At 32.4% G+C, this 27,448-nt stretch overlaps 3 protein-coding genes across 5 annotated transcripts; 1 reads left to right on the forward strand and 2 right to left on the reverse strand.

Moving 5' to 3' along the window:
- Positions 1–946: 946 nt before the first annotated feature.
- LOC138327706 (COMM domain-containing protein 6-like) lies at positions 947–7,329 on the reverse strand. 3 transcript variants are annotated; one of them, XM_069274019.1, is made up of 4 exons: positions 7,283–7,329; positions 4,183–4,249; positions 3,695–3,847; positions 947–2,266 (listed from the first exon to the last, which is right to left on the reverse strand). In XM_069274019.1, the coding sequence occupies exons 2-4, from the start codon at positions 4,213–4,215 to the stop codon at positions 2,216–2,218; spliced, it is 237 nt and encodes a 78-aa protein (XP_069130120.1). In that variant the 5' UTR covers positions 4,216–4,249; positions 7,283–7,329; the 3' UTR covers positions 947–2,215. The 3 variants fall into 3 exon arrangements, with proteins under 3 accessions (XP_069130120.1, XP_069130119.1, XP_069130121.1); XM_069274018.1 differs by having other exon boundaries at positions 7,158–7,325; XM_069274020.1 differs by having other exon boundaries at positions 7,261–7,305.
- A 14-nt stretch (positions 7,330–7,343) lies between these two features.
- On the forward strand, positions 7,344–19,591 carry LOC138327710 (bis(monoacylglycero)phosphate synthase CLN5-like). The gene is made up of 5 exons (XM_069274025.1): positions 7,344–7,466; positions 8,698–8,875; positions 9,746–9,968; positions 16,728–16,817; positions 17,165–19,591. Exons 1-5 carry the CDS (start codon positions 7,354–7,356, stop codon positions 17,632–17,634), a joined length of 1,074 nt encoding a protein of 357 aa, XP_069130126.1. The 5' UTR covers positions 7,344–7,353; the 3' UTR covers positions 17,635–19,591.
- Positions 19,592–20,981: 1,390 nt separating this feature from the next.
- On the reverse strand, positions 20,982–25,079 carry LOC138327713 (uncharacterized). Its single transcript, XM_069274028.1, has 5 exons — positions 24,977–25,079; positions 23,029–23,187; positions 22,733–22,814; positions 22,162–22,346; positions 20,982–21,722 (listed from the first exon to the last, which is right to left on the reverse strand). Exons 1-5 carry the CDS (start codon positions 24,977–24,979, stop codon positions 21,633–21,635), a joined length of 519 nt encoding a protein of 172 aa, XP_069130129.1. The 5' UTR covers positions 24,980–25,079; the 3' UTR covers positions 20,982–21,632.
- Positions 25,080–27,448: the final 2,369 nt, after the last annotated feature.

The raw sequence follows: 27,448 nt of genomic DNA on the forward strand, positions 1-27,448 counted from the left end.
TGAAACTATCCTTATGACAATTTCCCTGACCCTTTATAAGTCGTATTATGTAAATACGACACACTCTTTAGGTTAATGTACGAGAGTCATTAAATCAATGTCAGATAGAAGAATAATTTGATGCTGCTTACATTGTAATAGTGGTTGTCTGAGATGGGTGTAGTTTGTAAACATGACATTTGTTATCAGCGTCATGTTCAACTTCATTTTTGTGTGCATTAAATTCTGGTGTCTATTTATTAAACAGTAAGTAGCATGATTTCGGAGTGTGTGTTTGTGTAATTATCATTCAAAGTCAATTAAGTACTAACACTATCACATACTAGCTTGGTAAATACCTACATGTAAAGGTTTCCCATAAGAACATTATCCTGTGTAGGAACATGTACAACAATATATTATGTAGGCCTCACCAAAACATCATCAAAACCTCAATACAGCAACTACACATCATCCATTTTATTAAATTGTGATTTTTTTTAACATTTTGATGAAAAGTTAGTTGTCTTTCACCCTTCTACGAAATAGCTTTCGTTCTATTTCTATTTATACTGATGGTTTTTAATACGAACATATAGGATATTTTCTATTTCAATTACTGTGGTGTTCTGATTCATTTTTTCCTCTTTTATATATATATATATAAAGGGAGATAACTCATTGAAATGAAATTTTTGAAAATCTTAAATTTTACTAAAACATAAAAGGGAAAAAATGTACATACATGTCTTCTCAGTTTTTTAACATTTTTTATGAACTCAGAAATATCATTAATGGCAAAATAATAATAATCGAATCCAACTATTCTACTAGTTGTTCTATTCATAAGTTTCTCAATCTTAATATGTAAATTTGGCTCCCAAGCATTCCAGAGTTATCTCCCTTATATAGACAGCTTCTGATTCCTTTTAATGGTAAAATGCAACACACAAGGAAAGGAAAAAAATATACTAGAAATAACTTTATTTTTAAAGCATTTTTAAAATGAGATTATTTTTAACATCAATGTAGATAGGATTATGCAATTAACAGTGATGTTTTGGGGTATTTTCTGTCAAGGATTAATGGTTTTCATACAATTCGATGGGTAGATAGATGGGTAGAATCATGCAAAAGACCACAGTTTCTACTCAGTGGAAAATCCATGCTACCTGATATACAAGTGCATTAAATAGCACAAAGTACGTACTGTTTCATATCCTTCAGACTTTGTTGGAAATTCTGGTAAACTTGATAAATATAATTATGTAGAAAGCACTAAAAAAAAGGTAAAATCCCTGGATACCAATAGATAAAAGTAATATAAATAATTGATTTGGATAAATAGCAATTGTCCCCAAGATATGCATTGTATTGTAGACAAATTCTAACTAAACGAACTGTAACAAATAAATTAACAAACATTGTACTTTGTGATACTTACTCTTAAAATTAATAAGGAATTACTAATATTGATATTTCTGGTCTTTCTAAACAAAATCCATGGATGGTTCACGATTCCGTATTTGCATACAACAGAGTAACCTTCCTTGGAGGTTGGTCCAAAACTTCTGCAAAGGTCACAAAGTGCAATATTTTCAATAATAACAACTGAACTCATGCAAATGGCAGAACATTTTCATTATTGACCATACGGTATGTAAAATATCATATTTATGTTAAAAAAAGTTTAAATGAAGTTTCTACATAACTTTTATTAAGCTAAATACCAACTAATGAAAGAAATTGTGTCAGGACAAACTATGTTTGTTAAATACCATATATTCTCATTTTCAATAAATCAGCTTTGAAAAAAATATTTTATCATTCAAATTGTTGTAATATACCACATACCATGCAAATGAAAATGTCTGCCATAGAAAATAAAACATATTAACAGATCTCATTTACTTTTGTTTTTCAGTATCACACCAAAATTCCATTTGTCCATCCTTTGTCCTATTTCCATGTACGACAGATCTATATAAACTTCCAGCTCAGTCTGCATGATCACACATTGTCACCTGCTCATTCATCAGGATTTAAATTATTCGTAAGTTCAATAATCAAATCAGATCTTTCAGTTCAATCTTTTTAAGTTCTGCAACTCCTTCTTTTTGAGATTCATCACTGATACAATGTCATCATCCATCACAGTTTCGTGTATGTAGGTAAAAACTAAGGAGCACTCCCCAGTGACTGCAGAGAGATTTATCCAAGTCCTCCAGGAATCTTTTCATACTGTTTCCAATGCATGCGCTATATCCTTCAACTGTTTGGAAAAATTCTGTTGAAGAAATGAAGAAAACTTAGTCTTTAATATTTTTTTATTTATGAAAGCCTAACCTCCAACAAAATACTGTTTAACAAAAATATATGTGGGTATTTTTGTGTTTAATAAGAAATATTTGTGGGTACAGTGGAACTTGGTTGATACGAACTCAGATAATTCGACAACCCGGCTTAATACGAAGTACTTTGACGGTCCCGGCCGAATTTCCTCTTTATATTTGTTTAAAGAACTCGGATAATTCGAATTCGGAAAACTCGAAGAACTCGGATAATACGAAGTAAATTTTGGGTCCGAATGACAAAAATCATACATAAAACGTTCATATAACTCGAAATGAGATTTTTTGAACAACGAGATCACCGAAAATGCCGATTTCTTTTTCATACATCTGCCGTAGAATGGCTTTTCAAAATATATATCTAGATTTTTTTATAATTTTGCAACTACTATCGGTAATTTTGACATTTCTCTTTTTCGCATCATTTTACGACATGAAACTAGTCTATATATCCCAAGTAAAGAGATAGTCAGTAGACATGAGAACTCGCTTAATTCGAACACTCGGATAACTCGAAGTTTTATGTCGGTTCCTTCGAGTTCGTATTAACCGAGTTCCACTGTATTTTAGTGTAAAGAAATATTGGTGGATATTTTAGTGTAAAGAAATATTTGTGGGTATTTTAGTGTAAAGAAATATTTGTGGGTATTTTAGTGTTAAGAAATATTTGTGGGTATTTTAGAGTAAAGAAATATTTGTGGGTATTTTAGTGTAAAGAAATATTTGTGGGTATTTTAGTGTTAAGAAATATTTGTGGGTATTTTAGAGTAAAGAAATATTTGTGGGAATTTTAGTGTAAAGAAATATTTGTGGGTATTTTCTTTCAAGGTTATGGATTGAAATACTCCATTAAGCAACAATAATACATGACTAGTTATTTTTATATTTGTGGTTCCAGAACAAATATAAAATCAATAAAAATTTCTACACAATGAAAATTTCATGTTATATACAGTATAACTTTTTTTTTACTTCCTCCTTTGAACAAGGGAGACAACCTCTTATCTCCAATTACAAAATGTCAAAGTATTGATTAATATTGCTATAAAGTGGTTTTAGTAAAAGTAAAGATTACTTGTAACACCTTTTGTTGCAAAACAATCACAGATGTATTATGAAATTGTGTCTTTATAATGAATATGTATAGTATAACCTTCAAAAGGGGATGTGTGGTTTACTTTTTTTATCTTGTTGTTTTTGTTTATTATTATTTAAACACATCCACCCCTGAAATCAGCTAGTCTTATCATTGAGTTAGCCAGAACTTAGGAGACTAGTTGTCAGGGGTCAGTAAACAATAAAATAACAGGATTTAATTATAAGTAATATCTTTGAAATCTTAACTACAAAGTGTAAATTGTTACCTGGAATTGCTGAACAGTCATCTCAAAGTTATGATTGGTGATCTTTCCCGACGGGTCGGCCACTTTGATTGCCATAGCAACATAGGAACTGTTCAAATTACGGCAAGTATCCGAGCTCATCGCCATGCCAACTTTCCATTTCAGATCGACCAACTAAAATATGTCAGGAAATACATCACATCAAATTTTATGTTCATCTTTTAAGTGAACTTTTAATTATTATAGTAAAGAATATATATATATAACTTTGAATAATGTGATAAATGCCTCTGACAGTTTTTTGAGACATTATATATGTTAAATACCTGGACTGGTAACAATGTTAAGTCATACTTGTTCACTTGAGTAACAGCAATAAAAGTATATCTTTCTACATGTAACTGTGGCAATTTAAAATGTCTATCCAATACATTTCAATATATTTTTTATTCTCAGAATTAAATATTATAATTACAAAGTTTAAACTGTAATAATATTGCATTGATTACCTGTCCAACTCCAAGGATTTGATCTTTGTCCATCTTAAACACTCAAATCAGTTTTCTTAGTTTTAACCTAAAAAATAATAGCCTTGTGTATGTGTGACCAACATATGTAGCATGCATTGTATATATATACAGCTGAATAACTCTATATAATACATACATAATGATAGAACTTCAATGTAAACTGGTACATAAATGGTATGATATGAAAGTATATATACAGTCGAAACTCGTTATCTCAAAATCGCTTGAGTCGAAATTCCGGTTGAGTCGAATTAATTTTGAAGTCCCGTTTTTTTTCCTTCTTTGTGTATGTATTTTAAGATCGGATGACTCGAATTTCGATGACTCGAAACTCTGGTTGAGTCAAAGTCAATTCCTGAGTCCCTAGAACGGATATGCAGTGAAAAAATAGTTGCTATCTCGAATTAAGTTTCAGTCAAAATTTTAAATTAAAAAAAAAAATCAATTAAGGAAATAAAACATGGATACAAACAATTGAAATTCAGAGATGGTTTGTCGTAACAAGTGATTGGTTTGATTACCTGCACATGTCCCGATCGGTATACGCAGGCCTATGGGAACATACTATAACAATGACTGCTAATCATGAATTGTTTAATAATCCTCTCAAGTCTGGCTTCCTAATTAGTGCCACTTTTCAATTGTGACTTACCTGTACATAGACAAGACGCGTGATTACATAATCGCACTCAGCATGGCTCGATAAGCGTGGCTGATCATGACCGGAAGCGTGTTAGAAACGAAAGGCTTGTATGGAATGTTGATAGTGCAAAATAAGTTAACAAACCCACAATGTTAAATGTTTAACTAGTCGTTGCATATGTACTAGTATCTTAGTCAAACAATGTATTTCTTCGTTGGTATAGAAATCTACTTTCATTTCATTTACCGTAAATTATATTAACCAGTATGAGTGTGAGAGCCAGAAACGGAGAGTTTAGTCTAGATCTTCTGATGGTAGGTGAAAACTATTGTTTATTTTGCTATGTTATTATTTTGAAATACCATTAAATTCTGAAATAAGAAATATGTTTGTTTTTATTTGTTCAGGCAATATATTCCATATAAGTTTGATGTATGCCTATTATTGTGACGATCATATAATCGTAATTCAATTTTTTATTTATTTAAAAAAATCCCAAAACATCTGAAAACATGCTGATCAAGGTAATAGGCATGTACCCGGCTGTAAGTCATAAGATAAGGACAACATTCTGATCAAACTTAGTGACAATACGTTTGAGTCAAATTCCGGATGAGTCAAATTATTTTCGTTGGTCCGTTGAATTTCGAGACAACGAGTTTTGACTGTACCTACTTGTCATGCATTTAAAAACAACATACTCATATATAGCATTACAAACATCAAAATGCCCAGCCTTTCATAGACTAAACACTATTATCAAAATTATATGTTTAAATCATATACATAAAGCTGCAGGTAATAATATCAGAATGCCAGAATGAGTCATATATCAATGCTGACCATGAACCAGTGACACCGACTGAAACACCTTTACACAGAAATCTCACCATCTTTTGCAATAGATTCAATACCGTATTTGCCGTAATTAGCACCCAGAGTGCTTAAAAACATGTAACAAACATTAATTAATATTAATCTGTTACAATAAACATGCATGCTTATACCATTTAACGTTTGAGACGCATGTAAAATACTCGCTAGTTCTTATGTAATATGGGATACAAATACAATTCTGCAGATGTTAGAGGCATCACATGCTGTAAAACATTGTTAAATCCATGGGATTGGGGTGTTTATACAACTGTAACTCCTTATTCAGAAAAGGAGAGGGGCACTAATTGCGATGAATAAAGTATAGCAGGTATCACCAGTACAGTACTGGTAAATCTTAATACATACTGCATTACAGTATGTATTTAGATTTAAGACCCTTTTTAAACTAGTGATTTTTTGTATGTATGTATAACACTTCTTAGGTGTACTTGAACATAACTTAGAATTATAGTTGATATACTAGTAAAGTGTCAATGCATCCTTCTTAATCTTAGATAATTTACAAACAACACAACAATCTACGAGTCAACAGTAATAATAGGTTAGGATGGATGCATAGACACTTAACATGTATATCAACTATGTTCAAGTACACCTAATTAAAAAGTGATATATAGGCATGCAAAAAATCACAAGTTTAAACATAAACAGGGTCTTAAACCTTAACATCAAGAGGATTCATGTAAATTATGACACATAAAACACTGCCACACTTTTGGTGACTTTTTAAGTGTTATAACTGTACAATGTTACCAGATTACAGTGACTGTTGTGTACAGTCGCCATTGACCAAGGATTTATAAGTGAGAAGGATTTGTCACTTGGGGTTTTGGACAAATAGGTCGCAATTTAAGATATTTTTTGTTTGTGCACTGTCCGTGTCGTTGGGCGATGACTGATTTCCCTTTGATAATACGAGTATTTGTTGAGAAAAATAGTTTTTATTCCCGGTTCATTGGCGCCTCACGTGGTGTTTAGTAGTGTAAAGAGACAGTGACGAAATCCATCTCACTTATATCAAATCCTTGCCAATTTTGACCACTGTGGTGCAAATTAAAGTCTGTTATTTTTACATTTTTAATTACGTAAGCAAAATGTATGCAACTGTTAGGGGTTATTTTAAGATGATTATCATTTATTGAAATTCATGTTGAAAAAAAGTAAAATGTAAATCAGGGAAGTTTAAATTTCTGTCAATAACAATATAGCATGAACATATAAAATATCTCTTTACACTAAAAAAAAACCGTATATTGAGTATATTTTTTATATTGAGTATATTTAAATATGTTTATGCAATATTATTATTGACTGATGAGATGGTCAAACTTGTGTGCAATGATCAGTTGATGAAACTCGTCATCAATATCATGTAAATGAGAGACGGCTAGGCCTAAATCACCGTTAGGCCTACCAAATGCAAGCTTAAGACACTGTTATCAATCCCATGCTATCAAAGATACTACGCCGAATGTTGTAGTACAGTAGCAAAGATAACTTTGTTATCTGCAATGTACCGCGTATCCGTTATCGTCTCACCACTTCAGACTTATGGAGGCCGCCATTTTCACTACAGGCTATAGTCACGTGATTTCTTTCATGGTGATCACATGACAAACATCATGGCGGACACTGGTTTCGGTTTGATTTTTACTTCGTTGATTTTATTATTTTCTTGCGATTTTGCTTATACATCTACTGCAACATGGCCAGTTCCATACAGGTTTGTAAATTCTAAATAAATGGCACATTTGAACTCAAGTAAAATCGTTGAAATCCACATAAATATGACATGTTAGACGTATTTTTTATTCCTCCTCGAGACCTTTTATAATAGGATTGGTTAGGCCTATATATGAAGCCCTAAATTCGTACCATTTATGATAATGGAGAAGAAATTGGTGTAAAATTAGAGCACATAATTTTTTACTCTTCTCAGAATATAGATTAATGACTTTCATGCATGTATCCTTGACAGTAACAGTAAGAAAATACATGGACAAATGAAAATACATGGACAAATACATGTACATTTATCACATAATCCGCCTGTTATCAATGCAGTGACTTGGCCAATGTAATATCTGTGCACAAATGTCACAAGTGCACATGTAATTATATGTATAACTTGAAGCGCTTTTCATTGGCTGGTAATCCATTTTGATGTTAATGACTTGACTAAAATTTATAGCAGAAACATGCACATATATTAGTTTCTGGTTATATATAATATATATAGTTAAAAATGGTGTGATGCCAAAAATGAAAATATTTTTTTACAACAAAACAATAATGTTTTAATATTAATTAAGTATTTGTTGTGCTTTAAATAAAAATTGGGAGTGCAGACAGGGCTGATAACTAAATAAGCAAGTTACAATTTGGGAAAAACAGCTTTCAGTTTTATACTTACTTACATATACATGTACTGTATATGAACATACAGCTGTATATCATATGTTATTAGCACTTTTGGTGTAACCCATATGATTAGGAGCCATGATTGAGATGTCCCGACTTAATACCAAAAGCTCTACACCTCTGCATGGGTCGTAAGTTTGAACCTCCTGTACCGTATATGTAGGGTAGTCGCCAGGTACTGACTTTTCCCGGTGCTGTTTCTCTGGCTTTCCTCCACCATTTAAACCTGATCAATACTTTAAATGACCCCGACTTTTATTAGGACAGTAAGCTTATCAAACCAAACCAAATCATACAGTGTATGGTAATGGTTTGATGCATATACACATGTATAAAGGACATCATTTTGAAGAAGCAACAGATATCAGAATAAAAGATATGATTATAAACAAATTTCATTCATTATCTTTTTAGCAACACAATAAGTTGTCCGGTTTTAACTACCAAACAAGATCACCCATCAGCTGAAACGTTCAGGTGATTATCATTAGTATCATATAATTATATTATGATTTTGTTTGTCTGGTAACCAGGAGGTATGATCACCGCCCAGTATCCAGTTCCTACTGTCAGGCAGGCGTCATCCCGTTCTGTCCTACTGGTGAAAATGACAATTCCATGCCCTACTTCAACCCTACAGATCCCGTTGAAATTTATGCTCTGAAGAAACCAGTATGGCAGTTCGAATTTGGGGATTTATTAGGAAAATTTGTAAGTGTTGATTTGAATCAGATAGCTAATAAAAAGTTAAGTACACTGTATTGCTGATTGTGAACACCAGACTTGGTGTACTAATGTACATGTATAATAAAACACTGGCCTAGATATCATGTCACGACACATAAATTTGACATACTATTTAGGTTGTTTTTTAATTTTGTTAATATTTTTAATTTATTCACGACTGAAAAAATACAATAAAGAAAATCTTCAGTGTTCTTGTCCTTTAGCTATAACCACTTGTTCTCTCTTCTCATGTACTTATGTCCTTAAGGCATTTAACTTTGTTACCAAGTTTAAGCAATATAATTTAACATTTGTTATTTATTACACAGAAACTACAGAAAAATGCATTTATAGTAAATTAAAGGGCCATAACTCTGATAAATAACATCCGCTGAAAGAGTTTATCGAACCTGGCCAGGCACTTAAGGCATTCAACCCTGTTACCAAGTTTGAACAAAATCGGTTAATATTTATTACAGTTATTGTACGGAAGTAGTAGAAACTGACTTTTTTTAAGCAAATGGCCATAACTCCGCTAAATAAGGTCAATCAACAGTCGCGATCAAAATTGGCCAAGCCCTTAAGGCATTTAACCTTGTCACCAAGTTTGAAGAAAATCGGTTTACATTTGTTACAGTTATTGCACGGAAACGAAGTTTTACAGACAGACGGACAAACCCAAATTAATATCCCCCGTTTCAGAGAAAGCGGGGGAAAATTATCATGACATAAAATAGGCTTAAGTGTCTGATCTAGATGAAATGGGCTATTTTATCAAAATATACATCTACAAAGCCAGGATTTATGGATATGTTCCCCAAATAAAATATAACAATATTCTCTTTGTGTTAACAGCATATCATTCACGATGCTCTTGGTATCAAGAATGTGAAGACTGGTCTGAATTACACCATGGAATGGTACGAACTGTTCCAGCTGTTTAACTGTACCTTTCCTCATCTCCTAAAGAATGATACCCTAATGTGGTGTAACCAGGGCGCTACCTGTATCTACGATGGTATCCAGGATAAACTGTGGCGTCAGAACGGGACCCTGGCCAAGGTTGCCACCTTGACAGGTAGGCTTGTATCTTAATACATTGTACATCAGGGCAGCATTCTGATTGGTTGAGTTTCATTTTTTAGGTATTTCTGATAAATCGCCTCTGTAAATGGTACAAAACAGTCACAGAGTCATAGGGAAAAAAATGTTTTTAAATTACTCTGATGCATTAATTATCAACATTGCTTTAAAGGGACATGAACCTAAAAAAAACATGTAAATTTGAGTAAAATACATATTTAAGACGTGTCAGATACCTTACTAAGTAATATATATAAGTTATTGTATAGTATAGTAGTGTTGAACTCTAGTGAACTCCCACAATGCACTGCACAAATTAATTAAATGTTAACAAAATAGTGGGTCAAAAACGTGGGTGAAGCGAACACAAACAAATTCTGATAGATTATAATATAATTATCCCTGTATTGGGGCCATTATAATATAATTATTCCTGTATTGGGACCATTATAACATAATTATTCCTGTATTGGGGCCATTATACCATAATTATCCCTGTATTGGGACCATTATAACATAATTATCCCTGTATTGCGGCCATTATAACATAATTATTCCTGTATTGGGGCCATTATAATATAATTATTCCTGTATTGGGGCCATTATAACATAAATATTCCTGTATTGGGGCCATTATAACATAATTATTCCTGTATTGGGGCCATTATAACATAATTATTCCTGTATTGGGGCCATTATAACATAATTATTCCTGTATTGGGGCCATTATAACATAAATTATTCCTGTAATGGGGCCATTATAACATAATTATTCCTGTATTGGGGCCAATTTAACATACTTATTCTTGTATTGGGGCCATTATAACATAATTATTCCTGGATTGGGGCTATTATTACATAATTATTCCTGGATTGGGGCTATTATAACATAATTATTCCTGTATTGGGGCCATTATAACATAATTATTCCTGTATTGGGGCCATTATGACATAATTATTCATGTATTGGGGCCATTATAACATAATTATTCCTGTATTGGGGCCATTATAACATACTTATCCCTGTATTGGGGCCATTATAACATAATTATTCCTGGATTGGGGCCATTATAACATACTTATTCCTGGATTGGGGCCATTATAACATACTTATTCTTGTATTGGGGCCATTATAACATAATTATTTCTGTATTGGGGCCATTATAACATAATTATTCCTGTATTGGGACCATTATAACATAATTATTCCTGTATTGGGGCCATTATAACATAATTATTCATGTATTGGGGCCATTATAACATAATTATTCCTGCATTGGGGCCATGATAACATAATTATTCCTGTATTGGGGCCATTATAACATAATTATTCCTGCATTGGGGCCATGATAACATTAGTATTCCTGTATTGGGGCCATTATAACATAATTATTCCTGTATTGGGGCCATTATAACATAATTATTCCTGTATTGGGACCATTATAATATAATTATTCCTGCATTGGGGCCATGATAACATTAGTTTCTGTATTGGGCTATTATAACATTAGTATTCCTGTATTGGGCCATTATAACATATAGTATTCCTGTATTGGGGCCATTATAACATAATTATTCCTGTATTGGGGCCATTATAACATAATTATTCCTGTATTGGGGCCATTATAACATAATTATTCCTGTATTGGGGCCATTATAACATAATTATTCCTGTATTGGGGCCATTATAATATATCTGTATTGGGGCCATTATAACATAAGTATTCCTGTATTGGGGCCATTATAACATAAGTATTCCTGTATTGGGGCCATTATAACATAATTATTCCTGTATTTGGGGCCATTATAACATAATTATTCCTGTATTGGGGCCATTATAACATAATATTCCTGTATTGGGGCCATTATAACATAATTATTCCTGTATTGGGGCCATTATAACATAATTATTCCTGTATTGGGGCCATTATAACATAATTATTCCTGTATTGGGGCCATTATAACATAATTATTCCTGTATTGGGGCCATTATAAATAATTATTCCTGTATTGGGGCCATTATAACATAATTATTCCTGTATTGGGGCCATTATAACATAATTATTCCTGTATTGGGGCCATTATAACATAATTATTCCTGTATTGGGGCCATTATAACATAATTATTCCTGTATTGGGGCCATTATAACATAATTATTCCTGTATTGGGGCCATTATAACATAATTATTCCTGTATTGGGGCCATTATAACATAATTATTCCTGTATTGGGGCCATTATAACATAATTATTCCTGTATTGGGGCCATTATAACATAATTATTCCTGTATTGGGGCCATTATAACATAATTATTCCTGTATTGGGGCCATTATAACATAATTATTCCTGTATTGGGGCCATTATAACATATTATTCCTGTATTGGGGCCATTATAACATTATTCCTGTATTGGGGCCATTATAACATAATTATTCCTGTATTGGGGCCATTATAACATAATTATTCCTGTATTGGGGCCATTATAACATAATTATTCCTGTATTGGGGCCATTATAACATAATTATTCCTGTATTGGGGCCATTATAACATAATTATTCCTGTATTGGGGCCATTATAACATAATTATTCCTGTATGGGGGCCATTATAACATAATTATTCCTGTATTGGGGCCATTATAACATAATTATTCCTGTATTGGGGCCATTATAACTATTATTCCTGTATTGGGGCCATTATAACATAATTATTCCTGTATTGGGGCCATTATAACATAATTATTCCTGTATTGGGGCCATTATAACATAATTATTCCTGTATTGGGGCCATTATAACATAATTATTCCTGTATTGGGGCCATTATAACATAATTATTCCTGTATTGGGGCCATTATAACATAATTATTCCTGTATTGGGGCCATTATAACATAATTATTCCTGTATTGGGGCCATTATAACATAATTATTCCTGTATTGGGGCCATTATAACATAATTATTCCTGTATTGGGGCCATTATAACATAATTATTCCTGTATTGGGGCCATTATAACATAATTATTCCTGTATTGGGGCCATTATAACATAATTATTCCTGTATTGGGGCCATTATAACATAATTATTCCTGTATTGGGGCCATTATAACATAATTATTCCTGTATTGGGGCCATTATAACATAATTATTCCTGTATTGGGGCCATTATAACATAATTATTCCTGTATTGGGGCCATTATAACATAATTATTCCTGTATTGGGGCCATTATAACATAATTATTCCTGTATTGGGGCCATTATAACATAATTATTCCTGTATTGGGGCCATTATAACATAATTATTCCTGTATTGGGGCCATTATAACATAATTATTCCTGTATTGGGGCCATTATAACATAATTATTCCTGTATTGGGGCCATTATAACATAATTATTCCTGTATTGGGGCCATTATAACATAATTATTCCTGTATTGGGGCCATTATAACATAATTATTCCTGTATTGGGGCCATTATAACATAATTATTCCTGTATTGGGGCCATTATAACATAATTATTCCTGTATTGGGGCCATTATAACATAATTATTCCTGTATTTGGGCCATTATAACATAATTATTCCTGTATTGGGGCCATTATAACATAATTATTCCTGTATTGGGGCCATTATAACATAATTATTCCTGTATTGGGGCCATTATAACATAATTATTCCTGTATTGGGGCCATTATAACATAATTATTCCTGTATTGGGGCCATTATAACATAATTATTCCTGTATTGGGGCCATTATAACATAATTATTCCTGTATTGGGGCCATTATAACATAATTATTCCTGTATTGGGGCCATTATAACATAATTATTCCTGTATTGGGGCCATTATAACATAATTATTCCTGTATTGGGGCCATTATAACATAATTATTCCTGTATTGGGGCCATTATAACATAATTATTCCTGTATTGGGGCCATTATAACATAATTATTCCTGTATTGGGGCCATTATAACATAATTATTCCTGTATTGGGGCCATTATAACATAATTATTCCTGTATTGGGGCCATTATAACATAATTATTCCTGTATTGGGGCCATTATAACATAATTATTCCTGTATTGGGCCATTATAACATAATTATTCCTGTATTGGGGCCATTATAACATAATTATTCCTGTATTGGGGCCATTATAACATAATTATTCCTGTATTGGGGCCATTATAACATAATTATTCCTGTATTGGGGCCATTATAAACATAATTATTCCTGTATTGGGGCCATTATAACATAATTATTCCTGTATTGGGGCCATTATAACATAATTATTCCTGTATTGGGGCCATTATAACATAATTATTCCTGTATTGGGGCCATTATAACATAATTATTCCTGTATTGGGGCCATTATAACATAATTATTCCTGTATTGGGGCCATTATAACATAATTATTCCTGTATTGGGGCCATTATAACATAATTATTCCTGTATTGGGGCCATTATAACATAATTATTCTGTATTGGGGCCATTATAACATAATTATTCCTGTATTGGGGCCATTATAACATAATTATTCCTGTATTGGGGCCATTATACATAACAAATATTATTCCTGTATTGGGGCCATTATAACATAATTATTCCTGTATTGGGGCCATATATAACATAATTATTCCTGTATTGGGGCCATTATAACATAATTATTCCTGTATTGGGGCCATTATAACATAATTATTCCTGTATTGGGGCCAATTTAACATACTTATTCCTGTATTGGGGCTATTATAACATAATTATTCCAGTATTGGGGCCATTATAACATTAATTATTACTGTATTGGGGCCATTATAACATAATTATTCCTGTATTGGGGCCATTATAACATAATTATTCCTGTATTGGGGCCATTATAACATAATTATTCCTGTATTGGGGCCATTATAACATAATTATTCCTGTATTGGGGCCATTATAACATAATTATTCCTGTATTGGGGCCATTATAACATAATTATTCCTGTATTGGGGCCATTATAACATAATTATTCCTGTATTGGGGCCATTATAACATAATTATTCCTGTATTTGGGCCATTATAACATAATTATTCCTGTATTGGGGCCATTATAACATAATTATTCCTGTATTGGGGCCATTATAACATAATTATTCCTGTATTGGGCCATTATAACATAATTATTCCTGTATTGGGGCCATTATAACATAATTATTCCTGTATTGGGGCCATTATAACATAATTATTCCTGTATTGGGGCCATTATAAACATAATTATTCCTGTATTGGGGCCATTATAACATAATTATTCCTGTATTGGGGCCATTATAACATAATTATTCCTGTATTGGGGCCATTAATAATATTATTCCTGTATTGGGGCCATTATAACATAATTATTCCTGTATTGGGGCCATTATAACATAATTATTCCTGTATTGGGGCCATTATAACATAATTATTCCTGTATTGGGGCCATTATAACATAATTATTCCTGTATTGGGCATTATAAATAATTATTCCTGTATTGGGGCCATTATAACATAATATTCTTTCTGTATTGGGGCCATTATAACATAATTATTCCTGTATTGGGGCCATTATAACATAATTATTCCTGTATTGGGGCCATTATAACATAATTATTCCTGTATTGGGGCCATTATAACATTATTCTTTATTGGGCCATTATAACATAATTATTCCTGTATTTGGGCCATTATAACATAATTATTCCTGTATAGGGGCCATTATAACATAATTATTCCTGTATTGGGGCCATTATGACATAATTATTCCGGTATTGGGACCATTATAACATAATTATTCCTGAATTGGGGGCCATTATGACATAATTATTCCTGTATTGGGGCCATTTTAACATAATTATTCCTGTATTGGGGCCATTATAACATAATTATTCCTGTATTTGGGCCATTATAACATACTTATTCTTGTATTAGGACAATAAAACATAATTATTCCTGAATTGGGGCCATTATGACATAATTATTCCTGGATTGGGGCTATTATAACATAATTATTCCTGTATTGGGGCCATTATAATATAATTATTCCTGTATTGGGGCCATTATAATATAACTATTCCTGAATTGGGGCCATTATAACATAATTATTCCTGTATTGGGACCATTATAACATAATTTATTTGAATGAGATGTATATAAACTTAACCTTACTCTGCACTTGTTAATTTAATCTCTTTTCAAGCTTACCAAGATCTTTCGATAACTATAAAGGTAATGTCTATCTTAGCTACTCAATCTAAATGTTGACGCTAGGTAGTGAGGCGACATCACTCCAACTTATGTCACTCACAGGTTGACAAAAAATTATGCAGAAGTCATTCGTATATGGGAGGTGTTGGTCGGGTGGACAGGGGCTGGTGTCGATCTTTACCTCTGGGATTATGGGGTTGAAGTCTGATGTAGATGAATTCCTGTGTGCCTTGTTCTCTGTCCAGAATGGTGACCTTAGCCGATCAATGTTAGGACCAGTCTCTATAGGGCATACTCAGAAACTACTTAAACACATGTTGTTGTATGTTTCTCAGATCCTTGCAATATTTTCGATACAAGTGCCCTTTGACCTTCTTACACTCCCCAATGTAAGAAGATGAGCAAATGGTGTATGACATATTATAAATAACTCCATACTTGTAATGTTTCTTAGTTGAGAGTGGGGAAGGGGGGAGCAAGTGTTCTTGTAATATGTTACCAGATTGAATCCCCTTTTGTTTTTTGATACCACAGGAGCCCAATTTAACAGCTTTGCAGACTGGGTGTTGATGGACAATCGGACTGGCCTATTCTACGAGACCTGGACTGTGGAAAGTGGACCTGGTAAGACACAAGAGTAAGACTTCTGGTCACAACTAAAAATCTGAGATAGGTATTGGGTATCTGAAAGAAACACAAGACAAAAACATTATAATTATTGCAATGTGCTACATTTAGATTATAAGATTTAGAAAAAAAAAATTAAGAGTTGCATGAAATATTGAACAAACCTGCGGAAAGGTAAGTCTTTAATTCAATTTGCTCAGATACATATATTAAGCGTTCAAAAAATTCTTAATCAATCAATTATCATCTATAGTTATTTGATTCCATTATTTCTTATTTCTCATTTATTTGAAAAAAAAGATATCTAGAATTTCTTGACCAATTCAAGATTTACCTCATTTCAGGTGGAAAGATGTGGTTTGATGCCTTTGACTGTGCGAGTTGGGTCCTACGTGCATTTAACCAACTTGGAGTGTTAGGAGCGAAGTTTGATCAAAGCGTCCACCTGAATTACACACGGATACACCTCTACTCCGACCAACCCATATACCTTGGAAACGAAACTGAAATCTTTGGCAAAAAGGGCAATGTGTCACTAGCAAAGGACATGCTTAATTTCTATAAGAATTTCCAGGCCCATGTTTCGGATACCAAGCTGGTGTTGAATATAATAGACATGCTGTTATACGTCGTAGGTAAAGATGAATTCTACCTGTACTACAACAACGCCTATTGGCTTCTGCACATGAAGAAGCCATATGTGGGGCTGACCTACAACGAGGTACCAGTCCCAGGAAGTGGTGCTTATCTGAAACCTCAGACGATTTGGCAGCAGGAAGAAGCATACTGGAGAACCAAGTTTGGCAACTTTTGAGCTTAATGTTTATTTTCTGAAATGCTTCATGTAAACAGGGCTTCATTTTTTTAGGTGGTTCTTATTTACATATTAAAAGAATTTCTCTAATTTGCATTTATATATAGCCAGAAATTAAGTTCTGTGTTTTAATTCTCCAGAGGAAGTAACGGAATTCTGTGCACCATTCCATTGCAGAATTCATAGTTTATATATTCATATTAATCATCCCAATAGGATCCTGTTGATTAAGATTAGCTGTAATTGTTGATACCAATTTTACACAATAATACAAATCGTTATTACCGTATAATGTTGAGGATTCTGGACTTTGGTCATTAATGTAAATGACATTTAAAGGCGAGATCATATAAATCCAATGTTCTAGGTTGTAGATATTAAATGTTAAGCCGTTTTTTATGGTAACATATAGGTACAGTTGTTTTTAGTTACTTAGTAAAAGGATATAATACTAGTACCTACATGATCTAAGAGAACTTCCAGATTATTGGCTATATGTTTTGAATAGTAGTAAGTGATTCCTAATCCAATCGGAATGGTTGAGTTATTTGCTTGTTCAATATTGTATGCATGTAACCATGTGATAAATACTGTAAAATTGCTTATTTTAGCTGTACATGTAGTCCTAAAGTTGTAAATGGTATTTCTGGTGTTGAAACACAGAATTTCATTATAATTCATATTCACACTAATAAATCATAATTTATAGTTTTTTCATGTCCTTATATTTTACTGCACTGTTCCTTCAGCCATTTTAATGCTCAATTACAATAAATAGTTATAATGTACCCGTTAATATCATGCACTTAACTTTTTCGTTACCATGACTATAATGTTAACTACATGTTATGTGGTGCTAGATGTTGTTGGTTCTTTGTTGATTATTTTTAATTAGAAAATAGAACAGATATTTACCATAGTACATTTGGTATACAATGTAATGTATATAGTTCCAGTTAACTTGACTCTTTCTATGTTGATTTTTTCATAGGATCAACCATTTCTGTAAAACAGACCAATATACATGTATTTACAAATGTACTACTAATATGATTCCTGTTACCATGGTAAGTAAATTGTGTTCCAGTAACCACTTGGCGATTAGTAATATGGTACTAAATATTGCCAGATTCTATGTTTATTTTTTTAAATGGTTTTAATAAAGTGGAACCACTTTTCTAGTACACTAAAATGGTCAAAGTTATCTTATTTGTATTTAGAATTAGGTGGTTGTATTGGTTAAATTTACAGTTCTAAATACAATTTTGATTTTAATTACCTGTAAGTTTTTGAAAAATTCCAAATCCAATTAATGTGATATCAATTTAAAATGTGATTTGTTTAAAGATGCTCCACCGCCGACAGAGCATAAATGATATTCATCATTTGAACAATAATTGGTGTTTAATCTTGTGTATATATGTCTAATTAACACAGAAAATAATATAAAATAATTTATTTTGCCTTTGGTGCATGCGCAATCAGTACTTCGTTCCATATAGGATATAGTGCCACAGGTTTTTTTCGGGATGCAAATAATTATTTTTCATATGTTTAACTTGAAGTAAAATTAGAAGCTCGACCTTTTCAATGGTGATAATGGTGTAAAGTAAGTATTTTTTGTAACCGAAGAAAATTGCTAAATCGTCTGCTCCTGTTTTGATAGTGAAAAAACACCATTTGTCAGCGGTGGAGCATCTTTAAGTTAAAATGAAAGAATAAACAAATATGTATAACACTAAGACACTGTACATGTGGTGTCAAGTTCAGAGAGACTATTGTTTACAATCATCTTCTTTATTGTGATAAAATCTGTGATCTTTTATACAAGTATCTCGTTTTTAATTAATCTCTGATTTGACATTTTTAATTTTACATTTTTAATTTTTAATGTTGACCAACTGGAAGTTCACAATATCCTTTTCGAATTCTGTATGAAGTGATTCAAAAAGTTGATGAACGTCATTTTAATAAGACTCCTAATTTTAGTATGTATTGTTTCATATCTATAAATATCCTTGGGGTTTTTTGTCCATGACTTAATAAACCCAAAAAGATATTGAGAATAATGCTTCTATAATTGTTTGATCCAATTATGTTAATGATGTTTAGCCAAGTTCATTTATATATTCATGATGATTAACTTAATTTATTTCAAATATTTTATATTCTTACTGGTAATTTTGTTTTATATTATAGAACGTTGATTATATTTGGTGTGTCTAATTAAACATTGCATTAAATAAACCCTATTTGTTTTAGTCTTATCAATCTATCTGACATTAGCCCAGTTTCATGAACATTCCTTAACTTTAGGAATCCCTTAACTTCAATTTTCTCATAGAAAAGCATTAGAAAAGTTAAGGAAAAAATCTTAAGTTAAGGAGCGTTCCTTAAAATCTGTAATGCTTTCCTATGGAGAATTTCAAGTTAAGGAATTCCTTAAATTTTAGGAATGTTCATGAAAACTGGGACATGATGATAGAATGACCATTCTCATGATCAGTCCTCATGCTACTAGTCTGACAAACTACAAGTAATGATGGGAGTGACCAAGGGAAGTAACTCTGATAAATCAGAATAACACTAATGGAGATTGGTGACTTAATCTCGTCACATTTAAATACGAGAAAACAAGATAAATCTTTCTACAGTAAAGATGCCTAATGAGAAGGCTTGATTAGAAGCATCAACACGATATGGAGTAGATAGATCACACCACCCTCAGAAACCCAGTGTCAAACTCCACTATGCTCCTTTTATCACACCATAGACTGATAACGTGGGTAACCGACGATGAGATAACAGTTAAGTAACCCAAAACACAAGTTTGAGTACTGGGCTTGGATAAGCTAATTATACCAATTTACAACATTTTGGAATGAGTAAAACCTTATACACGTATAATACTGCAATTTCCACAGGGATGGCTGTTTTGAATGACATTTGTTCTTGATTGCTAAACAAATTTGATCCAAGAAAGCATACAAATGTACACTTTTTGGCTTCAAAGGACAAAATTTCCAACTCGTTCATCAATTTTCCTGTTTGAAATGAAAATCGCAGATGTTTAGAATGTTTATATCAAAGTAATTTTGTACATGTTGGTCCACAGAGGTTCTTTATATCAATGATTTATGGTATCAGAATACATGTATATGTTAATGAAGAAACCTGATGCATTTGCCAACCTAGAACACATAGAATTTATCCTTTGGAACACCTATATTCTTTCAGGAAAAAACGCCTTATAAACTTGTTAGCATGACTGAATGTTGTAGATCATGACATACAAATTTGGAAAGAGAAGGAAATGATGAGAAAGAAATTAATTTTGTTGTATATAATTAATTTTATTTATTTACAAAATAATGGCTTAAGTTTTGTTCATAACAATATAAAGACAAGACAAGAGATTTTTTAGAGCATTTATAAATGAAAAAACCTGTACTTTAACAGATACCTATATTCTTTGAAACAAATATCATTGTTAAAATCTTGAAACTGCAAAGAGAAATAAATAAATAGCATCTTCAAATTGGAGTAGAGTAAATACTTTTTATCGCTTGTTTTTAAAGAAAACTAGATGTAGTGTGTAAATAAAATTTTCTACCTGTTTAAGTAACTTTAATTCTGAATTGTCTCCCTTTGACCAAAACACAAACAGAATGATGTACAAGTTGAACAGATATCATCTCCCTTTTTGTGACACTGGCAGCACTTAATAACTCCAGGAGACTTTGTTTGACATTAAGAGACACTGAACCAAGTAACAGACTGTAACAAATAGCTTCACATAAAACACTTTAACAGACATTTAAGTCAGATGTTCAGATCTTTTGGTTCCTTAACACATTCTATATGTAAACAGACATGCAAGTTTGGGTATCAGATCTTGCTTGTATTAACTTTCTCTTGGTTCCAGTCTTACTCTCTCTTTCTTAGAATGAATACAATGGAATCATGGAATGTCTATAAATAGCATGGATTTAATTTTCCTAGTACAAACTTGTTTTCTTCATGATTTTAAGGAATTCTGTTTCATTGATTTCACCATCGCCATCACGATCTGCTTCATCTATCATTTCCTGTAAAAAAAATAAATTTGAGATTTAGAATAATTGCAACAACAGTTTGAAATCAATCATATCATCTTACATTAAGAAATAATTGAAATCTCCCAGAATAGCTTTAAAAATATTATATGTCAGATAATAATCTCCGCAAGACACACCCAACCTCAGCATACAAATCTTTGTCATTTTGGGAGATCTGACTTGACATCCCCATCTTCTTAAAACATGGGGAATCATGAACATTATGGCATTGTGACATGTATTAGTTTACAAAGCCTCTCAGTGGACTGGTGTTGTATTTAAATTCTAGGTGATGAGGGGGTATACTGACAACATATTATACCTACCTATTTATTTGTAATAGGAAATAAATCTTTCTTTGTGTTATTAATACACTTACTTCATTCTAACCTACTCTTTCACAATTATACAAAATGGTCAGTCAACTTACTTGTAATTCTTCATCTGTTAGGCTCTCTCCTAGTTCTTTGGCAACACGCTTGAGATTTTTGAATGAGATTTTACCAGTATCATCATCATCAAACAGTCTGAAAGCTTTTAGGATTTCTTCTTTTACATCTTTTTCACTCATCTTCTGTGTCATCAACATCAGAAACTCATTGAAATCAATGGTGCCTATTTAGGATAAATGAAAGATAATAATTGATGTTCAAATAAGAACAAGTCATTGATGGAAAAAATATACCCATACATTTATAGAAATTGTATTGATTTATATATTGAAAAATTGCATCATAACATTTCAAACACATTGATCAAATGAATGTTTCATTGATCAACTATTTTGTGATTAAAGAGAGATAAAAGATCTTTTGTTGCCATTTTTCAAGTAAATAAACAAGATGATGAAAATTGCGGGGAATGAAGTCAAAGATATTGATACCAAAGGAATTGATATTGATGCTAAATCAAATTGATATTGATTTATCAATGACACCTCAAAGTTATTAATTAGAATATGATCATCAATTAAGCCATCTCTCTTAGTTTACTTTACATACCTGTGCCTTCTCTGTCTATATCTGAAATCATCTTTTTAATTTCTTCTTTTTTTGGCTCAAAACCTAACGCCCTCATTGCAACCTGCAAAACAACACAACCAATGTATCTGGCTATACAGTAATTATAAACTGCTTGCTTCAGAGTTCCATCAATAAATTTCATTATTTCAATTCATCAGTGCTGAACACATTGTCTACTGATTATGATCACTTACACAGGACAATATTCTAACTTTTACGCTTTCACAGTCAAATGATACTGGTATATTTTTTCAAACTTTTTTAGTGAAACATACCTTTAGTTCTTTTGCATCAATTGTACCAGAACCATCTGTGTCAAACAGATCAAAGGCTTCTCGTATTTCTTGTTTCTGCTCTTCTGTGAGCTCTGGTTTAGGACCACCTTTCTTCATTCCCCTCCCTGCAAGAGCATTCTTCTTCCCCCCATAACTTGCCTATAAAATAAAAAACAGATTCAACATGAAGAGATAAAATATTCATCCAAACAGAACCTAATTAAACAAAAATGGTCTATGAAAAAATGACTAGGGCCATAGAATTTTCTTTCTCTGTAGACTGATTGTCTATGGCAAATGTACAGTCACTTTTAGACACTAAAATTGTAACCAGTACAAAATTAAAAACTTATAGTACTGAAGTGATACATTTCAGTGTGTGACACACTTCAATCTAAAGCCATTAAGTCTAAATGAACCCTGGAGAAATTTAGCGATAAAATTTAAACAGACTGCTATAGCTACTAGATATAGGTCATATGTACTGTGGAGAAATGCAGGTTCAGGCAGTGTTAATTCCAATCCTAGTATCACCAGTGGAAGACTCTCTGATATTCAGTGGGGCATGTATTGTAAATTTAGGAATCCCTTAACTTAATATTCTTCTTCTTCTTCTTCTTGTTTTAGTTTGTCACCATCCGTCAATAGTGAGGATTATAGGTGAGGTGATACGGCTCAGTGGCGTGGGAGAAGGGGTTATAGACAGTGTTTTTTGTTTGTTTGTTTTTATTTTCTATGGTGCTGGAATAGATAAAAGTAGATAGGTTAAAACATGATAAAAATGAGATGTTTATTTGTGGGTGGGGGCTTCAATGGTTACATTGTAAATGTTTGCCTTGAAGCCCTCCAGTGTAGTTTTTTGTACTGTTGCCACAGGGATTGGGAAGAAGGAATACTTAAATGTATACTTTGTTTTTGTGATGTGTCTGTATGCATAGGGATGTGTGTCTAGTGCAGGTGTCTATAGGTGTTAGGTTTGTTCTGGGTTGATGGCAACGAGGTGGTGTGTGATTTTATATAGGAGGATGAGTCGTGATTGTATAAGGCATGTTCTTAATAGCATTACAGAATTTAAGGAAGGCTCCTTAACTTATTTTTTCCTTAACCTTTGGTAAAGCTTTTCTATGGGAAAATGTAAGTTAAGGAATATTCGTGACCCTGGGCCCTGCTGGTATACAAATAAGAACTTTGGAAAGTGAAGAGGATTTAGTGGGGAAATATTACTACATAATATCCTTTTAGAACTGAATGAATTACACAACTACCAAGGAAAGGATTCCATAAATGATGAACTGTTTAAAGTTTCTAAATTATTTTACCATATTATTTTTAATCATGTGAAAACCAAGATATTCTGATAAGTCAAAATATTACTTAAAGGACAGATGTAATACAAATGTAGCATAATGATATCTACTCCTACATACGAATGAGGTCTTATTCCACCCGATTACATTGGGTGGATATGCACACGACACAATGTTAAAAAGTATCTCGCCGTGTTAACCTCTAACATTGGTGGAGTAAATGCTATCGTAAAGACTGAAGAAAACAGTACGAAGACACCATGCTAACTGATGAAGGGGAGAAAAAACATTGATTTTACACAAAACAACAACGAATCTGCGTTGATAGTGAATTGATTCAAGACAAAACATATTTATCATTTTGATGAATTCCTTATAATAATATAAAGTAGATATTTTTAATGTGAAAGTTGTTGACTGAAATGTAAACATTTCGTGTGTACGGTCGCGAAACATGCAGAATCTTGCAGAAACGAAAATAATTATTTCCACCAGATTGGCTAAACAATCGGTATCTACGTCAAAAACGGGAGTTTTAAAACACTGCAATAGTTATCAGCTTTATATTATGTAGAGATAATACACCAATATATCGCCAGTTCCTGGATAATTTTGCCAGAATTAAACACGTGAAATCTTACCATGTCTGTTTTTGTTGATCTTCGAGACGAACCGACCGCCTTGCAAATGCCCGGATGTTAATAACGGGATTTCGATAACAGAGCGTTTTGATTGGTCGATAAAACAACAGGTGCTTTGACGATCTAAAAATCAGTCGGATCTTTCGTATTATCCGACTAAGAGTAACCATTCATATTATTCATTTAGGAAGTGAAGTTTTATTTAATAGCAAACAGATTTTTATTTATAAAAGAACGAGAAGAGTCAATCAATTAAAATGCTTGTTTTTTGTTATTCATTTTATTTTTATTTTTTTTTTTTTTTTTTGGGGGGGGGGGGCAATTTTCTTTAAAAAAATATGTATCAGTGTTCCAGCTAGGTCGGGTTAGCAGGGCGCGGCGCCCTGCCCTTAATTCCCAGCGCCCTGCCCTTTTTCCTAACGCCCTGCCCCTTTCCCCATCGCCCTGTCCCTTTTTCGATTTCCCCATACTGTCCCGATATCGTCGGCTCAAATTCGGGACTTAGCAAGTCTAGCTAACACAACTTCCTGCTTCCTGTTTGCTCGCGCACATCATTGATGTCTTCAACTTCCGACTCAAAATAAACAAATTTACAATGTTTTTATCTTGCCAAGAACTCAACAAATCGGAAAAGAAATGTCACGATCTTTTGTGGATGTTCAGGTATGTAGTTATATGCAATTTTCGTAATGTATTTTGATGCATTTTTGCCTCGATTGCTTCAAAATCGGCGTAGCATTTTCGCGTGTCGGCTTTTCTTTGATGTGCAAAAAGTAAATAAATTCACAAAATAAGAAGCTTTATCGATCAAGAAGCGAGATTGTGAATTGGCACATTATTATTCTATGCCACCGATAACACTTTGGAATTGATATCTTGCGTAATTTGTTGTTTAATTATACATTTTCTGGTAGTGCGAGCCGTGAGGCATGGCTTCGTTAAGTCCAGGCACAAATCATCAAAATAAACGGAGTTATTTCAGTCATCGAATTCTTCATTTAATCCTATACATTTATTCAAACTTACTTTGAACAAAAAGTATTACTATAAGCCGTTTTTTTCGTTCACTGCGTATAAAATACTTATTTATTTCATGACCAGTAGGCCTACATGTATCTTAAACGTTAATCAAGAGACATGCAATTTCAAATAATTAACATTGAGAATAAAACTTGAATAATGGTCCAATTGTTAAATATTTTTGTTTTCTTTTTAATTTGTAGAGTTTCCTTCTACTTCATAGATGACAAAGCTGATGCTGCGGACTAGTACTCCTGATGTCCAGCGCTAGCTTCACTTAGCCTATGAACACCTCACAACCAGCCTTATTTTATTGTGTCATTGATTTAGTATATGTGTGACAAATTTCCTAGGTTATATATACACATACTTTTATCAAAGAACTCTTTTTGAAGTCAATTACAATTGTTGTCAACTACTTAATTTGGACATGCAACTTTATTACAATTTATATATATATATTTTTAATTTCAATTTATTAACTTCTTGATTTCATGGATGAAATTTTTTTAATATTGATAACTTGTAATGTCTGAGAGATGTGTAGGTATGTCTACTGAGTGCATGGTGAGATTACAGGGAGCTGTATATGTGGATACATTGTTTTCAACATTTACTTGTTGTTAAATAAATTTAATTTAATTGAAAGAATTTTGTTTTCTTCTCTTTTCATTCTGTAAATCCATTCAAGCTCATGGATAGAACTAAATTCTGAAACAAAGGTAAACACACGATCACTTAAAGACAAATTGTGACAATTTATAATACTTATTTGGTAAATGTTACTTGATGCGAGACTGAATGGACTTTGTAAATGACAACACACATTGCAAAGGCAAATATATGGAAGATGTTTCTTGAAGTAAGACTTAAGGAATCAGCAGAGAGTACAGAGACAAAGCAGATATTGTGGCATCCTGTACATGTTAATCCAAATAAAAATTAAACAAATCATTATCAAAACAGTCAACATTTTCTTTCTATGTCTCAGACATTTTGGAGAATTCACAAAACACTCCCAAAGTCTACTTGATGCCATAATATAGGTAATGATATTAGAATCATTGATGATTATGATGCAATGATGTACAGTTGTTTCTGATATTAGCTGTATATTGTATATAAAATGCCCTAAAATTTTTATGTCGCGAAAAAAAATGCCCTTTTTTTTGCCCAGCGCCCTGCCCTTTTCAAATCCTAGCTGGAACACTGTGTATGATGCTAATTTTTACGTTTTTTTTTGTTTGATTTGACAATGAACAGGCATTGAAGAAAAAAGAAAAAAATCTCCAGAATCCTGTATGTAAAAGTATCATTTTTTGAACATTAAACCTAAGAAAATGCATTACCACCTACATGGCATGAAAGAATAAGGAGTTGGAGACAAATGCTACTTGAAAAAAGAGATGATTTGTTATTATTATTTTGCATTTCTATTGATTATTGAAAGTA

The sequence above is a fragment of the Argopecten irradians genome, chromosome 7 (genome assembly GCF_041381155.1).
Source record: "Argopecten irradians isolate NY chromosome 7, Ai_NY, whole genome shotgun sequence".
Lineage (NCBI taxonomy): Eukaryota > Metazoa > Mollusca > Bivalvia > Pectinida > Pectinidae > Argopecten > Argopecten irradians.